The following is an 18213-nucleotide window of genomic DNA, read 5'->3' as shown; positions in this document are numbered from 1 at the left end:
AACAATGTTACCAGCCGTGCTAAACACCCTCTCTGATGGCATGCTTGTTGCCGGTATGCACAGATATTTCTGTGCCATGTTGGACATGAGTGGGCTCGCAAAGCACGCTGCATTTTTTTGCTGCATTCATGTGGTGTCAGGAGATCCGAGTTGCCGAGTTGTTTTTCTGACATGAGGTGGTGTTCATGTGAATTATCCCATTCTGAAAGTCATTTTTCGATTCTTTCCGACATCACATGAATGCAACATCCCCCCTCTTTTTTTTTCTCCGCCACACACACAACTACCGAATATATCGGCAACCGCCGGTTGATGGGCTGACGGTGGCCGGTTGGAAATTTTTAACATATCGCCCAACCCTACTGTTCACTGTCTGACCTCAAATACGTCATAAACCAGTAGTTAAATTTAATTGAGCACAGTGCAGCAGCCAAATCAATATAAAAGTAATTTTATTATCTCCATTAATAAAAGATTAATGTGATTTTAATATCTATAAATTACTGAGTTTTATTTTTGTCTTCAGTCACAGCTCACTGACAGCTACGAGTCTGTAATGATCTGCTAGACAATCATGTTCCAAAACAAAGAAAAAATTTTAACGGTGCATGAAACACCAGCATTCAGCTATGACAGAACACAGCCTGATGGTGTGTTTGGTTATGATTATGATTATGGGATGCTCCCTTAATGGTCGGTCAGGCTGCCTGCACTGATCCTTATGGTGATCCAAAGCATTACCTGCAAGGGCACACTTGAGAACAGGTAGTGTCTCATCGCCCAGAGGGAAGAGATCGCCATCCATAGAGCTTGATTCAACCACACAGACAGCAGAAATGTTCAAGTCAGTGAGAGCTGTTCATTATAATGTGTCACAAATAAAATATGGACATAAAAGCAGATTGATTCAGACATTCCAGTGTAGAAATAAAAGGCATCCACTGTCACTGAACAGTGCTGTAACTCCTTCAGCTCAGTTATAAATGTGAGCGTAACAGAAGCTTCTCTCTGTGTTTTTCCTTCAGTAATGTCGTGGAGAAGTGTGTGATCCACTCCTCGCGTGCAGAGAGAGCTCTGCTGATAGATGAAGTGTGCTGCCAGAAAGACGGGCCCCACAGCGCCTTGTACACCATGATGAAGGACCAGTACGCCAACTACGTTGTCCAAAGAATGATCGACATGGCAGAACCTGCTCAGCGCAAAATCATCATGCACAAGGTCGGTAAACTACTGAATATATGTGATCATGCAGATTGGGATAGTGAGAAAGTTCATATTATTTTTAATAAGTGCAACCTAAACAAACAATCTAACACAGTTTTGATAAAGTGTTAGATCTTTTTTGTTAAACCAGAGACAGCCCAGAAATTGCCATCACTAATTCCACCAGACTCCATTTAAATAAACAGCAATTTTAGCGTGTATAAAACCAGCATAGTTTCACATCTAACTGGGTGAATTAAGAGTTTATTTCAGCTGTACCAGAGTTGATAACTGTTGAAACGGTGGAAAGACAAAGAGATGTTTTTGTTTTGTTTTTTGTTTCTGTCTTGAATGAAGTGTGTTTTACAAGGACAAAATTACTGCTTTTTCAAATGGAGCCTGGTGAGTTTGCCGAGAGCGATATTGGGGCTGGTTTCTGGTTGAGCAAAAAGGATCTTACTCTATAAAAAAAGGGCTGTCTCTGTAGAGATCCTTTCCATAATGTTGTCAGACACTCACAATAAAGATCTGAGCTTCTCAGGGGCAAAAACAAACACTTTTAGTGGATGTAAAGTGACAGTGCAAACACCCCCTAAGTGTTTGCAATTCAGCCTGGCTGCTGCTCTCACTCAATACTTCACTATTTTTAAAAAGTGTTCCCAATAGTCACTTGGATACAAAAACAATGAAAAGTAGGGTCCTGGTTGAAAAGCACCCTCAAACTCTGTGTTTTTAAGTTCATTTGACTTGCAAAAAACCACACAGCTGCTCCTCAGCATGGTAGCAGTTACTCTGTTTTTCCCCTCTGCGTAAAAGGATGTGACGTTTTTTGGGCGCTCCCATTAAAAAAATAAAAATAAATTTTTTTTTTAAAAACTGTACCTGTGTGAATGTGTGAGCCAGTGGTGGAAACTATTCTTTTGAAACTTTACTACAAAAAAATAAGTGTAAAACCTGGACATTTTCTCCCGTTTTGTTTTCTCCTACATGTTTTGACTTGGTGAAATTAGATGAAATTCACTTTGAGCTAGGGCTGCAACCAAGAAATTGCCTTTTCATCAATTATTTTGCCAACATTGGACATAAAATGTAAGAAAAGTTGAGAAATGTCCATCATTTGAGAGCCCAAGGTGTTCAAATATCTTGGGGGGTTTTTTGCCAACAAAAAAATAAATAAATTTAATTTACCATCAAAGAAGACTGAAAAAAATAACAAACACATTTTAGAAGCTGGAATCAGTGAATCTTTGGATTTTTGTTGCAAAAAATGACTTTAATTATCAAAATTGTCATCAGTTGAATGACTTCGCTGACCTCTGCCGTCTCTCCTTCCTCAGATCCGGCCTCACATCGCCACTTTACGCAAGTACACCTATGGGAAGCACATTCTGGCCAAGCTGGAAAAGTACTACATGAAGAGCGGATCTGAACTGGGTCCCATCGGCGGCCCCACGAACGGCCTCATGTAGTCACATCAACACCGTGAGTCCCCTGGAGAAGTGGAGAGGAGTAGGAGCCCCAAACCCCCCCCCCTCACCCCCTCAGTCCCTGTTCTGTGAGAGATGCTCCTTAGCCATAGGGGTTAGCCTTTTGACACCCTCTGATATCCCATTTTTGGGGGGAATTACCAAAAAAAAGAGAAAAGAAAAAGACAACTTCACCTAAGAACGCTGTGACAACTGACCCCTGCCACTCTGCCACCCCTGGTGCAGGTCCCCAGCGTGGCCCCCCCCCGCCCCCACCCCCAGGGGACGCACAGTCAGCAGGCCGTTTCGTTTTTGTTTTCTTTCCTGGGTAAAGCACAAACCCATTGTTAATGATGTAATTGATGTATTTGACTGGTTTTCATATTATCTTGTACATTTAGTTTTTTACCTTGTAAATTCTCTGTAGAAAAAAAAACACAACTTATACACATTTGCTGAAATTTACAATTCCTACAATTTAACACCAGCAAGTGATTTTCTAAGGCTAAACTGAGTGATCCTTTTAAAAGAAACAATTCCATTTGTTTTTGTAACCAGACTTATTATGTCAGCTGTTCTAATTAAGTCCAGGCAATTGAATATAATATTTGTATATTATTATTATTATTATTATTATTATTATTATCCCATGCACAGTTTAAAAATGTTTTCCCATGCCAAAGCAGCTGATGGATTAGTTTTCAAACAGCACCACATAGTACGGATGGATACGCACCCCTCCGTCCACAGGTGAGTACTATGCGTCCTGTGCCACAGTCACCCAGAGGTCCTCACGACCCGTTTGCGAGCTCGGCTTTGGGGATTGGTGCTTTAGTGTAGGGTGGTGTTTTTCCAGTGGTGGCTTATTATTCTCGCCTCCTTTTTCCAGGCTAATTGCGAGGGGGGGGGGGGGGGGATGGCGTGTGTGTTTACCCCAGCAGCTTGTCGTCTGCCTGATGTAATTATCTGAACAGTTTCGGTACTAAAAACATGACAGACTGACCAACCTGAGCTGCTGCATCCTCTGAGCCCCATTTGAGCCGTCTGTCCCTCATCCAGGTGATCACTCGGGGGGGTTATGCAAGATTTAAAAAAGAAAAAAGAAGCTACCATTAACTTATAGAAGCAGAGCATGAGGTTTGGTTGTACAGTGGGTGTGTAACCTGGTATAATCTTAACATGAAATGACCGTAGTGGGGAGGGGGGGAGCTTTTTTTCGTGGGGATAGTGGGGTGGGAGCGGGGTTATGTGTTGGCATGCTGTGACAGGTTTTAATCCTTGGAATGATTTTTTCTTTATCATGTTTTCGTGTAACATCTTATCTGTCTTGTACTTTGAGATGAACACTGCCCTAGAGACGGTATCTTTATGTACTGAATAATCATCTCTTGCGTAGAAGTAGTTTAGCGACGTATAGCATCTTTATGTACGAGTAAAATTGTTGCTTTTGGGTTCGGGGGGCTTGCAGCGATGATGGGACCCCCACCGCCTGAAGGTCAGAGTAGTCCCAAAAAAAAAAAGCAAACGTGTCATGGAGCTTATCCCGGTTTTGTACATCTGAGGTGAAATGAGCTAGAAGTAGTGGGATAAGAAAGGGATGTTGAAGGAACCTTTTTTTTTTTAATGGTTCTGTTTTTGTTTTTTAAAACTTTATTTTCCATTTGGTTGGGTATGCAAGTGCATTGGTGGAGGCCGGTGGGGCCATCAAAAGCTATACAATTCACCTGTAATGCTCGTAGTGACGGCTTCTTTGCTTCATATGAATAATTGTAGAATACATGTAGTATATGTGCAGTTAATAAGTGTAAGATTATTAGTTTAATTGAGAAAAAAATACGTCTAGTCGTGGTGTTTGACAGGCCTTGCTCTAAAAATTTGTAGTGATGCTTTTATTTCGTCTGTACAGTTGTACATTTGTAAACGTTTATGCTGTAAATGGGATGTCTTTTACACTTTTTGGGGAGAAAAAGGCAAAAATGTGCATTTTGATGTGTGTATATTCATCACTCCTTTCCCCTTGAATATAATGTATACAGTTTTATTTGATCAAGTGTTATTTTAAAGGAAAAAAAAAACTTTACGGCTTCACAATCTGGCATGTTTTTTTTTTTTTGTTTTTAATCTGTTATGGGAAAGGCCAGCCTCTATTTGTACTGGAGCTGTAACATCCACTGTTGATAGTCTTTCTGAAGTGACAGTTTAAAAAGAAGAAGGATTAAAAAAAAAAAAAACACACTCTACTAAAAACTGAGGCTGCATTTAGTCCTCTCTGCTACCATGGAAACTTCACAGGATATGACAAGAATTATTTTTGTACAGAAGAGTGCTGTATTTTGGAACAGCTTCTACCTTGTAAGCAAAAGCAATGTAAAATATTGTCAATTATATAAATATGAACATATGAGTTTTGTCACACTGTCAAAGTCATGTACATTTTCAGGTGGCCTTATGTACATTTCCAGATGTTAGATGAAGAAAACAAACTCATTTTTGGAAGCAGAATTGTGACTATGTATGATTAAACTGTTCTTCTAACATTTGACCAGCATTGTTTTGGTTTTTCTCAGGTGTGTTGAGCTGTTTTTTAGGCGGTGATTTGCATTGTCGTCGCCCCTCTGTGCGGAGTTGCATGTTCTTCCCATGTCAGTGTGGGTTTTCTCCGGGTACTCCGGCTTCCTCCCACAGTCCAAAGACATGCAGGTTGGGGACTAGGTTAATTGGTGACTCTAAATTGTCCGTTGGTGTGAATGTGAGTGTGAATGGTTGTCTCTCTCTATGTGTCAGCCCTGTGATAGTCTGGTGACCTGTCCAGGGTGTACCCTGCCTCTCACCCAATATCAGCTGGAATAGGCTCCAGCCCTCCTGTGACCCAAAAAAGATAAGCAGTTACAGAAAATGAAATTTTTATTTCCAGAAGCTTGAGTTTCTCCTAACAGTAGTCTGTGTCCAAGATGAGGAAAGGGTCGCTTTACATCTTTGAACTGGCGCAAAGGTTTATTCCTCTAAACCAGGGGTGTCAAACTCATTTGATCTCCTACACATGCATGTGTAAAGAGAATACACTAAGGATTTATAGAGTTTAAACATTGTGCAGGAGAGGTTGGAAACCAAAAATAGCTTATGAAAGTACCTCGATTATAGAAAACAGGTGTTGCACTCTGGCTCCAAACGCTTTTTTTTTTATTTTGATGACGTTTCAACCTTTGGACCTTCTTCAAGATCAACAAAGAAGGTCCAAAGGCTGAAATGTCTTCAAGATAAGACACACTTACGGAGCCAGAGTGTGCGACACTTGTTTTCTACAATCAAGTCAACTGCCAGTGATCAGCACCTCATTATAATTCTTGGAGTGTGGTATTTTTATATTTTGAATTATGAAGGCAATTCCCCTGTTTAAATAACAATCATACATTAAAGAAAAATATAAAAACAGAGATTGCATAACTGGTCAAAGTTTCAAGGCAGACGACCTCTGCCTGAGGATCTGAAACTACGTAAAGGTTCATAAGGGACGATCAGGTCTGAAATGTAATCTGGAGCCATGAAGAGCCTGAAAAGTAATCAATAAGATTTAAAACTCAATCCTGAAACAAACAGGGAGTCAGTGTAAAGAAGCTGAAACTGTTCAACTTCAACAACCTGGAACCTGACACCTCTTGGCCTTCATGGGTGCATCAATGATCCTGTTTACACCTGGTGTAAACATGGGTTTTGAGTGATGTGATCACAAGTGGACAGGGCTAAATACACGTCTAAACTGACAGCCCCCTGAGAAGATGGAGGAAGCCCATGAGCGAAAGAAGACCAAATACCTTGCGCTGTCAGAGGCCTGTAGAGAGGGTGGGTGGTTGGAGGGCCCGCTGTGAGCCAATCGAGGCGGCTGCACGGGTTTCCCAGGGCCATCTGTCTCAGCCTCAAGGTGGCTGTGGATCAAGAGGGCAGATCCATGGTGTAGCATGCTGCTTGGACACAAAGCGGGGACTGATGACACCTGGCTGGGTCGCCCAGGTGAGGGTGTCTGATGACCTGAGACCTGCAACACCCTATGACCCTGGGTTCATCACTGATGATGGGTCCAGGTGTTGCAAATAACTATTTTTGATTTTATTTTATCATCAGTTATTTATTTACATATTTATTTTGAATTAATTGTGTACCTGCTTCATCATTTTTCATTTATTTTTATTTTATTTTTTATTTATTTATTTTTTTTTATTTTTTTTTTTAAATTTATTTATCATTACTTTGTTGGATAAAATTTGGCTACAAGAAAGCGCTGTGTTCAGGCGCCCTGTGTAAACCATAGACTGTAAGTATAATGCACATAGCCACCGTGACGTCACCCATTGGTTTGTGGCATAGGTGTGAGCACGTGCCAGCATCTGAAGTTCACAGCTGAACGTGCTGTATTAGTGGGCGGGGCTTCAGCCAGGCAGAGGCTCGAGGTTCAATCGAAACACCTGCGGAAGACCTGAGAGGAGGAAGAGGAGCAAATAAACTGGACAGCAGCTCCACTGAAAGATGAGGATACCTCTGACAGCCTCGTTATTATTAACCCTGGGGTTAATACTTCCCGTACATATGTCGGTAAGTTGTTCTTTTAAACCTGTAAGACACTTTTTTAACAACAGACGTTACGTCAGTCTCGTGCTCACCTTTCTCACTTCCTGAAGTTAGTCTGTGGTTATCACTGTACCAAGATGTTTGTTTCACGAGCTTATTGTTTTCTAAGGGTTCAGTTGAATTAAAATAGTTACATTTTTGATTAAATTAATTTTAATTTAATGTTCTATGTACACGTTACTGAAATTTATTTTATACTAGTCGAATTTGTTTGTTTATTCATGTCAATTTTATTCCAATAATGTCATTTTAACACTTATTAAAAACGTGTTGGTGTCACAGGGATTATTTCCGTCCTTAAACTCAGTTCCAGATAAAATAGGTCCCTGTACGCAGAGAATTTGAGATATTATTAATAATAGTAACCAAAATCAGTGTTTGAGCAGAGAACATCACACTTCCCATTTTGTGGATTTTACACCTCTTACCATATGACATATGGGGCTTAGTGGGAATTATCTATATTTACAGGGCAGAAAATGAATTGAATACATATATTTTCACCATTAAATGTCTTTCATTACAGCCCTGCTGGCTCTGGTGATGGTATTTGAAGTAGAAATGACAAAGTATAAATATACAAATATATAAATTCAGAATTGTTCTTAGATTAAAGTATATCAATGACAGTAGTTCCAGTTGGATGTACTTAAAGTATCAAAAATAGAAGTACTCATCTGGCAGAAAGTCCCTGTTATTACTTTATTTATTATTGTGTGTGTCATTGTGTTATTACTGATGCGGCATTTGAATTTATTATCAAATTATGTAACAAATTGTATAGAAGTTCATCTATAAAAGTGCACCATAATTTTAAGTTTATCACATTGTGTGTGAAATTATAATCCACAAATTAACCAGTAACTACAGCTGTCAAATGATCGCAGAGTAAAAAGTACAGTATTTCCAATGGTGGGAAAAGTACTTAAGTTACTTAACGAAAAGTAGCACTACCATGTAAAAATACTCTATTACAATTTAAAAATGTCCTGCATTCAAAATTGTTCTTAGACTAAATTATACCAGTGAAAATATTACAAGTTCAGTGTACTTAAAGTATCAAAAGTAGAAGTACTCATCAACTAGAATCTCCCTGTTCTTACTTTATTTATTATTGTGTCATTGTATTATTACTGATGCATTTATGTATGAGCAGCATTTGACTTTATTATCCATTATATCCATATTATAAATTAAAAGGCAGTTGCATAGTTTAATCTATTACAGTGCACCATATCTATCATATTGTGTGTACAATTACAGTCCACAAAGTAACAGGTAACTACAGCTGTCAAATAATCATAGAGTAGACAGTACAGTATTTCCAATGGTTGGAAAACTACTAAAGATACTGAACTAAAAGTAGCACCACAGTGTGAAAATACTCTATTACAGGGGTGTCAAACGTACAGCCCAGCGGCCAGATGCACTTATGAAGGCTGAGAGGTTTCAGGGGAAATTAAAACAGTGAGTAGATACTTAATGTAAAATTCTGCCTCAGAGGCTTTTCCACCCTGACCAGAGGACAGCTCTCTGACATAATAATAAATACTTTCTGCTGTCAGATTTAAAGCTATTGAACATTGTGCAAAATATTGACAACCAGCAGCTTCAGTACAAAACAATCTGTATCAGACTTGTGTCTTAAAACAATGTTAGTGGAACCCTGCTGCTGAGGTGCTGCCAAAACTACAGATTGTAAATGATTTGTAAGGCGGGTGATGACTTCACTTCCTTCTTCAAAATTTCCCATTGACTGAATGTGGAAAAACTGAAACACACTGGTGAATTTGCATGTAATTTTTCTGTGAAAGATTCAGAATGAATGTCTTTACACTAAAAAAGGGGGTTGCAATTTGTAGGTTATTATGCAGTGGTTTCACAGGTTCAGCCCACTTGGGATCAGATTGACTCATAAAATGAGTTTGACACTCCTGCTATATTACAAGTAAAAGTCCTGCATTTCACATGGTAAGAAAAAGAACAGAAGTATTATTGGGAAAATGCACAAAAGTAAAAGTATTTACTGTGCATGAAAGTTGCCTCCGTTGATGTTAAACTGCCATGCAATAAATCCCATTTGACAGAGTACCTTAAAAATAAATGGGCGATTTCAAGGTAGGAATGGTAAGTTAATGCAGCTTTCAATGGAAGTGCACTAATTCATGTACGTGGAGAACACACGCTACAGGAGAGGCTCCCAAGTGCTGGAGATTGTGCAGGAGCCAGGATGCAAATCACTGACAGAGTGCCCTGTAATGAGGAAGTTACTGTCAAACTGGACCACGCCACACCCTGTTTGGAATTGACAAATTATTATTGTTTTTATTTTTAATTCTCTTTTTACTGGGGCAAAGGACTTGTTTCTTATCAGACACTTTTCTGTCTCATTTACACTTTTTATTTATATCAAAACAAAAACAAATGATCAACCACAATAGTAAAGTAAAGGGTACTGTACTATACTATACTTTAATCCCTTACATCCACATGGGCATATCCTCGCTTATTTGTTCTTCTGTGTCACATGTTCCACTGTCTATACCTCTTCCATCATTTTAGATCAAAAAGCAAAGAAAGAAACGGAAACAAAGGAAAAAAGGCAACAAAAAAATACTAAAATAAGTAAAAATGAGCTAATAAAACTGAATCAATACATACAAAATAAATAAATAAAATAAATAAAAATGAAAATGTATCTCTGTCCTTTTCCTCCTCCCCTCACGCTCAACACTTGCAAACAAGTTATAGAATATTTCAAACATCTCTGGCAATGAACCAAGGTATTCTTCAGTTTACACAGTCTCTCAAAAGAAGTCCGACCTGCTTGGCGACATGTACTCAGTCTGGTTTTTTCAAAATCTATAAAATGTATCCAGCTCCAATCTGGAAGAGAAGGTCAACTCCTCCATCACATATATATACATCACATATTACATCCTCTCAGTCCTTAATCATAGGTGCCTCTGTCTGGTGATAGCTTTTTTACTTGATATTAACATAATCTTTAACATATATTTATCTCTGATTCTTGTAAGACCTATATTCACTTTCCCTAAATATAATATCTCAAATGCAAATGGAAATTTTACCCTCAGTATTTTTTCCATACTTTTCTTTAGCTCCAACCAGTACAGGCTAATGGAGGGGCAGCCCCAAAACATGAAAGGAATTGACAGATTAATAGATCCCTTAAAGGATGCCTGGTCTGCTAAGCAACTTAAAAATAATGTACTGGAGTGTCTCCCAGTTTGATAATGTATACATTATGTTATACATCCCTTCTTCACAATGTAAAATAGTTGAAGAAAACTTTATAGGGTACACAGCGTTTAAAAAAGGATAATGAGGAAAGTTGGTCTCAAGTCATGCTGTGTAAACTGCTGTAAACACACAATACTCTTTGTACCTGCAAGTATATATATACTGTATCTTTTTTTTTTTAATTGGTTGTCCACTTGCAATCAGACCTTTATACCAACAAAAATTGTCATGCAATGTATTGTATTATTGCGTGAATAATACAGGTGCTTTAGGGTGTTTTCACACCTGGTCCTTTTCAGCCCTCTAAACAGACTCAGAGCGGTGACTCAGCATTTTCTGCGCATATGTGAACACTGCAAGAGAACTCAGACCGCTGAAGTTCGGTTCGCTTCAAGTCCACGGTGCGGTTCACTTAACCTGTGCATTGTGAACACGAAGCGCTCCAGATTCGGTTTGCTCTTTGCCGTTTTATTTAGCCCTCTAAATCACATGCTACTGCACTGGGACACTTGAAAAATCAGACGAAACCATGTCGGCGTGTAACGCTTGCAAGGACGCAGGACGAGGAGTAGTTTGGTCCACGGAAGATGCTGCACGTCTCCAGATGTGGACTGTAGAATACATCAAACAGTGACAGTCTACAGCACAGACACGCTAAGGGTTTCCTCCAGTTTTAAGGTCATCTGAAAGCAAGGGGCTTCGTAACCACACTGCAGTGCCACGTCAAAGTAAAAACAATAAACTATGTCAATATATGTTCTCTAGCCTATAGTGTGAACAGGAAGAGGACTGAGGCTCCATCAGAGCCGAAGTTGACCAGAATGAGAGTCTTCTTTCTAAAGAACTGACAATGTGACCACAAAAAGTCCCTTTTCTGTTGGTCCACTTTTTGGTGCACTTTAAGAGGACTGAGTTCAGTTTGTTTAAAAAGGACTATATGTGAAAACATCCTTGGTATGCAAACGATGGGAGCAACAAACCAATTAGAGGCATTTCTCAAAAAAAAGTAGCATATTTGGTGACAGTACGTGTACAAAAATTATGCTCTGTGTGTCAAATTACTCAACACTTTGTTCGACACCTGTTAAATCTACTTTATAATCTTTGTCTTCGTCCCTTGAGATCAACGTCGAGTCAAACACCAGGTTTACCACATCCCTTTAAGCATTAGTGCTGCCTGGTGAGTGTTTCCAGCAGTAAACAGGAAGCACCTCAGGGGCATTTTATCTCCTGTCAGGATTTTCACAGCATGACTCTTGAGATTGTTTTATGCTCACGGAGCCTTAAGGCTTGAGTCATTAGCAGTAAAAACATTTCTGTTCCTCCACCACTCTCCGCCCAATCTCAGTATCACTTAATCACCCCATGTAGGTTTTAAAGCTGTAAAACATTTATAGTTGTTTTTTCATTAAGGATAGCACGTATACGCCTGTTGGTTTCAATGGATGCAGGCTATTTAGACCCCATCAGTGAGTTTAGCTTGTGAATATCCAGTCGAGTTGGTTAGGAAAATATTATTTCAATGGATTGTTTGCTTGAATAGAAATGTTGGTAAGGGCTTCTTAACGTCATGTTGAGCTGCTGTATTCACTGGAGCTGTTAGGGAAGAAACAAACATAAAGGTTCAGCATTCTTTTACTGCTTTGCCAAAAGGGTGGAGTGACTTTACTGTTTATTCCAAGCTATATTCTCTAGTCATTACACTTTATTGGTGATCACAATTGCATCATTATGGGTTTGTCAGCCAGTGTCTTGTCTTACTTCAGTGGGACTTTGTATCTGAGAAGTGATTCATGTCCTGCAGAGGAAGGTACCTTTACAGGCTCCCTTCACCTCTTGACTGTTCTTATATGTCTGACAATAAGACAGGAAACAGTATTGTGCTGTTTTTCATCAGTGGTCTGCATCTTTTTAATATCCTCGTCTTTTTCTCTCCATGAAATTAGCTTCATTCCCCTCCTGAGGACTTGGAGGGATCAGGATATGACCTGGAGGGCTCTGGCTCCGGTTCAGGGGACTGGTCGGAACAAGGTAAGGCAGAGTACCGGAGGTGTGGCCTTTAGTCAGACTTGACTCACCAAATTTCCTTTAGATTTGACCTGACAAAATAAAAAGACTTGCAACTCAGCTTGGACTTTAACACCAAGGACTCATGACTTCACTTGCACAGGAGCCAAGCCCAAAGATAAAAAAAAAACCCATGTTATTTAAAAGGTGTGCCAAGAATCAATTTATTTCCTGTCACTTCCTCAATCAGCTGACGTTATTGCTGTTCATTCCCAGGAAGTTGACACATATTGTAATTCCCCAGATGTGCTTTGTATGAACCAATCCAACCACATTAAATTAAGTTGCAGGAGAGAACTGTGATGAACTAGAGTTGCGTTACTAAATAACAGTTTGAAAAATGATAGATGATGAAGTTCTTGATTAAAAGCTAAACTGTGGTCAACAAAACAATTTGCGGTATGCACAAGGTGTGGGTTGAACTTTACAAACAGAGACTCAACAGTTTCCATCTTCATTTGACTTTTAAAGTGGCACAGGGAACAGTAAGTCAAGGGTAATACTAACATAGTGAGCTTATACTTTGCCAATGTTATTACTCCGGTGTAAAAACGGCTTTCCATTTGGTAAAGAGTGCTTTGCGACTTGTTGGAGACTGGAAACTCAAAGTTTAGGACTTGGGACTTGAGTGCAAAGACTTGACAGTTACTTGTGACTTGCAAAACAATAACCTGGGATCTCATATATAATTTATCCTAGACTAGAAAACATGCCCACATCACACCTAGCCTGGCTTCCCTACACTGGTTACCTGTTGCTCTTAGAATTGATTTTTAGATTTGATTGCTAACTTACAGCCCAGGGAGAAACTTTGACCCATGCTCACAAACATTTTGGAGATGGTGAGGTGGAAGCCTGATTGTAGAAACTGTTGAATATTTTTTGATGTGCACCATTTTTGGCTTTTGTTCATACGTACATTTTAGTATGGATCCCACACATTGTTTATAAATGAGACTCCAGGTCACGTCTCTGCTCAGTACCACACACACTATAAAATGCTGTTGTTCATGTCATTTTTATTTGTTATAATTTAAGAGGAGAATTTAATTTTTTTTTAAAAATGTGATCGTACAACTAAGAAGAGTCTGTATATTTCAGTTCAAATCAATTTTAAAAAATATATACCAAAACGATATTTTTGGCAGATATATAGATGAGGGAAGGTTGTGTTAGGGGAGTACATATTTATTTTGTAACACAGGGTGGTACTGGGATTGTAAATAAACTGGGTTTATTACTTATTTATTTAATTGGGTGGTAAATAGACTGGGGATAGCTGTATATTATTAGTAAATACATTTGTGAATTTGTTGAAATTATATTTGAGTTAAAAGAGGAAACATAAGAAAGGGGTAGAGACATATAAGTTTAACTTCTGCCAACTCCTTTTTGGACAGTGCTATCTTTGTCTTGTTTGTTTTTTAGTATGTTTTTTTGGTTTTTTGGTTCGCAATATAATCATTCATTCATTCATAACATAAACAATATATTTTTATGCTCTCTGTGTCTCCAGGTGAAGCAAAAACCATCAAGGATCAAACCAGCAGCAAAGACGTCAGAATTTCTGCAGTAAAAGCAGGAGGTGGAAACAAGAACACTCTCCATGTACGTTGTTCTCATTAGTCTCACTGTTTCTTCATCTTATAATGTGGTAATGACAGAGCAGGAAATAAAGTTGTGCAACTGTTTCTACTTTTGTCTTCAGCATTCTTCTGCCCAGAACTTTGACAACACGCTCAGAGACAGCGGATCATTTATTGTTTTTGAAAACAGCAAGAGTTTCATGGACAACAAAGAAATCTTTGCCGGTACTTTGCAGTTTGATGCACTGATTTTAACAGAGTGATACACTGTGTGTTTGTGTTCTAACTCAGTCATCTGTGTTTACAGCTGTTATTGCAGGAGGTGTAACAGGGGTGGCTCTTGCTGTTGCACTGGTAGCGCTATTAATCTACATGTGGCAGAAGAAAGATAATGGAGGATATGTTCTGGGCAAGCAGAGGGCTTCACACGAAGATTAGGATAAGGAGTTATTGTTTAATTAAGCACCAATGTTTGTGTTGTAAGGCAGTGGTTCCCAACTGGTGGGTTGCGGTCCAAAAGTGGGTTGCGGGTCCATTCTGAATACACCTCAAGTGACTCATGAACACACTTTATATTGAAGTACAGTGAATTTCTGGCACAGAGCTTTTATTTCAAAGCGCCATTTCCTGCTGTAGAGTGAGTGACTAACGGACAGCTACATGACAGAGACAGCAAACTAGCTCGATGACACACAACACAAGTATGACACTGGATATATTTAACTGTATGGACCTTGAACTAATGACTAAGGTGAAATCTGGACCAGTTGGGAACCACTGTTCTAAGGTGATGCTGCCAGGCCGTTGTAGAAATTACACTTACGCTGGATTTATACTTGTGCGTCAGCTCTATGCAGAGCCTATGCCGTAGCATTTACACTTGCGCGGTGGCGTTTGTGTCACCCTGCAGTTACACCTCCAAAACACGTTGGCGGCGATTTGTGTACTTCACTATAACTCGCAGGATTCACAGACAAAGCACATTTCTGGACACATTTTCCCCACAAATACAACATGCTAATGTTTTTAGCACAAGCCTATGGCATTTTGCATTGTATTAATTAGCCTAGCAGCTAGCGACTTTTCCTCTACTCATATGAAGTCAGGGACAACAGCAACATTTAACAAAGGTAACATTACAAAATTTGGCTCCATTACAACTCACAAGGTGCAGCGACAAAACAACTGTCTTATACTAAACATGTTTTCCAAACAAATACAACATGCTAACGTTATTAGCACAAGCCTATGGCATTTTACATTGTATAAATTAGCCTAGCCACTAACAGAGATTTCCTCTGCGCATATGAAGCCAGCATAAATCACACACTACATTTAAAATGCCATTTTTGTGGAGGCTTTATTGTCTTCACAATTGATTGTTTCTTATCTGAAATTAAAGTAAACAAAAGCTTTGTTTCCACTGAGGGAAATAGTTTCAGCTTACAAAAATAGACAGAAGGTCTGTGTCGCCGTGAAATGTAGTTACATTTCTGGGCAGGCTACGGCGCAGGTACGGCGTCAATTTGATGCACAAGTATAAATCCCACTTTATTCTCACGCCTAATTCAAATGTCTGCAGTTGCTCATAATTTATTTATTCACTGTTTATAAAGATTTGAGATTGTTGAGCGTTGTCCTTCACAGGGCTGTAGAAGGTAACACTGAGGTCACATCCTCTGCATTTTAATAGATATATATTTTTGTTACTGTTTAATTTTTTGTGGAAATCAGGTGTAGTCTGCCAAGATAGTGATCAGTGACTAAATGACTTTTATATTAAAATGTATGTCTGGCTTCAGCAGGTGTATATAATTTTATTTGACATGATTGAAAGAAGATGGTAACAGATGTAATATGTGATAAATTATTGATGGTGTACACTTTGCTGTGTTAATGTTTTAAAGTGGTAGCTGTCTTTACTTTTGTGCATATATGTAGCATCTAAATGAAAAAAAAAGACCTAGAGTCACTTTACAAGAGCTGTTTTACACAAAAAATTCTTGATAGCCGTTTTTCATGGAAGACACTTGACACAGTAAGAAAAGCACAGGTGTAAATAATGAGTAACGAAGGCTGAATCTCATCCAGCTGCTTCAGTTTCAGGGTCCGGGTGTTTTCACACTGTCGTGGCTCACTTGGACACTTGAAAAGGGAGATTCATTGTCAATGTCAAACATGTGCTTTTCCTACTATGACAAGTCAAAATGTCTGCTGTGAACATCTGTCCTTTGTTACACCCAGGTGTAACAGGGCATTTCAATGCTGCATTGAAGATACATGACCCCAGTGGTTCTAAAATCCTGTATTAAATAAAAATGACAATGATTATGTTATGCTGATAGGCTGCTATCATGTGACACGCATTATCTCGTCTAGATTTGTGCCATTAAATGACAATTACTATTTTTGTATTCCATAATTGTTAATAAATGAGCTTTATAACATGTTAATCCTGTCTTTTTCATGTTTTATGAGCATATGTGGAGGGTATATACAGTATATATGGTCAGTTTAAACACAAGTATGACAACGAGAAGATATTATGCACATGCTATTGCACTTTTTGTGTTGTACCATAATATATAGTACAGTAAAGTGACTAAGTATTGCAGCGTTTTTTCAGAAATTGGTCTGACATCACAGGTCATCTGTTGACTAGTGCTGCCATGTGGAGAATGTTTATGATCAGAGATGTTCTGAGGTTTGGGGACCTCAGAATTGCATATCTGCTTTTTGCAGATGACGTGGTTTTGTTGGCTTCATCACACTGTGACGTCCAGCATGCACTGGGGCAGTTTGCAGCCAAGTGTAAAGCAGTTGGGATGAGAGTCAGCACCTTCAAGGTCATGGTTCTTTGCTGGAAAACGGTGGGTTGCCCCCTCCAGGTTGGGAGAGAGTTACTGCCTCAAGCAAAGGAGTTCAAGTACCATGGGGTCTTCGTGAGTGTTTATGAGTGAGGGTAAAATGGAGCATGAAAGGGATATGCAGTTTGGTGCAGTGTCTGCGGTGATGCAGGGGCTGCGCTGTCCCAACCCTCACCTATGGTCATGAGCTTTAGGTAGTGACTGAAAGAATGAGATTGCGGATACAAGCTGCCAAAATGAGTTTCCCCCGTGGGGTGGCTGGGCTCAGCCTTGGAGACAGGGTAAGGAGCTCGGACATCCGGCAGGATCTCTGAGTAGAGCTGCTGCTCCTTGGCGTCGAAAGGGGTCCTCTGAGGTGGTTCAGGCATCTGATCAGGATGCCTCCCAGGCGCCTCCTGTTAGAGGTGTTTCAGGCATGTCCCACTGGTAGGAGGCCCCCGGGGCAGACCCAGAACACGCTGGAGGGATAACATATCTCATCTGGCCTGGGAACACCTTGGGGTCCCCCAGGAGGAGCTGGAAAGCGTAGCTGGGGAGAGGGATGTCTGTGGTGCTTTGCTTGGCCTGCTGCCAAGTGGGTAGTACTAAGTTATGTGGTAAAATGCACCATGTAAGCACAACATAAACTGAAACAATAAAACCGTAAACAATGTTTTAGTTGGTGTTGCAGTAGGAGTGGTGCAAACAAATTTGCAAATACTTAAATCACTACAAACTAATTGCCCCATTGTGAACATGTAGCCCGCTGAAGATCTTGTAACCTGACTGCTTTTCCTGGTTGGTAATCCAGCCTTTCTTGTTATATGAACAGCTAATAAGTGGACCTTTTAGTCAAGCTACATATTTTATTTAATTAAGAAATTTTCATTACCTTCCCTTGTCACTTTATTTCATTCAACGCTTTGTCTGCCATTTTTAGTCACTTTATTCATCTGATGTAGTAATTTTATTTTATCTTTTATCTATTATTATATTTAACTTTTATTTTTTCTCTTTAATCTTATTCTATTTAATGTCCTTTAATTTTGTCTTGTGCTGCTGTGATACTTGAATTTACCCTCTGGGGGATCAATAAAGTAAATCTTATCTTAAACATAGCCTGAAGCCTATTGGCTGTGCTTGGTATTCCTCTACGCC

At 39.3% G+C, this 18213-nt stretch overlaps 2 protein-coding genes across 9 annotated transcripts in view; both read left to right on the top strand.

Moving 5' to 3' along the window:
* pum2 (pumilio RNA-binding family member 2) overlaps positions 1–5215 on the top strand; it is a 26971-nt gene extending 21756 nt beyond the window's left edge. For all 8 annotated transcript variants that reach the window (XM_050058938.1, XM_050058934.1, XM_050058937.1 and 5 more), the window contains 2 exons: positions 1026–1218; positions 2541–5215. In XM_050058938.1, coding sequence (XP_049914895.1) covers positions 1026–1218; positions 2541–2672 — 325 coding nt within the window. In that variant the 3' untranslated portion in view covers positions 2673–5215. The remainder of the gene's footprint in view (positions 1–1025; positions 1219–2540) is intronic.
* A 1712-nt stretch (positions 5216–6927) lies between these two features.
* On the top strand, positions 6928–16648 carry LOC126399134 (syndecan-3-like). The gene is made up of 5 exons (XM_050058957.1): positions 6928–7256; positions 12503–12587; positions 14140–14231; positions 14332–14434; positions 14517–16648. Exons 1-5 carry the CDS (start codon positions 7191–7193, stop codon positions 14645–14647), a joined length of 477 nt encoding a protein of 158 aa, XP_049914914.1. The 5' UTR covers positions 6928–7190; the 3' UTR covers positions 14648–16648.
* The last annotated feature ends 1565 nt before the right edge of the window (positions 16649–18213 follow it).

Source organism: Epinephelus moara, chromosome 12 (genome assembly GCF_006386435.1).
Source record: "Epinephelus moara isolate mb chromosome 12, YSFRI_EMoa_1.0, whole genome shotgun sequence".
In the NCBI taxonomy this organism is placed as follows: Eukaryota; Metazoa; Chordata; class Actinopteri; order Perciformes; family Serranidae; genus Epinephelus; species Epinephelus moara.
The sequence above is the reverse complement of the archived record's forward strand: the minus strand, read 5'-3'. Positions and strand labels throughout refer to the sequence as shown.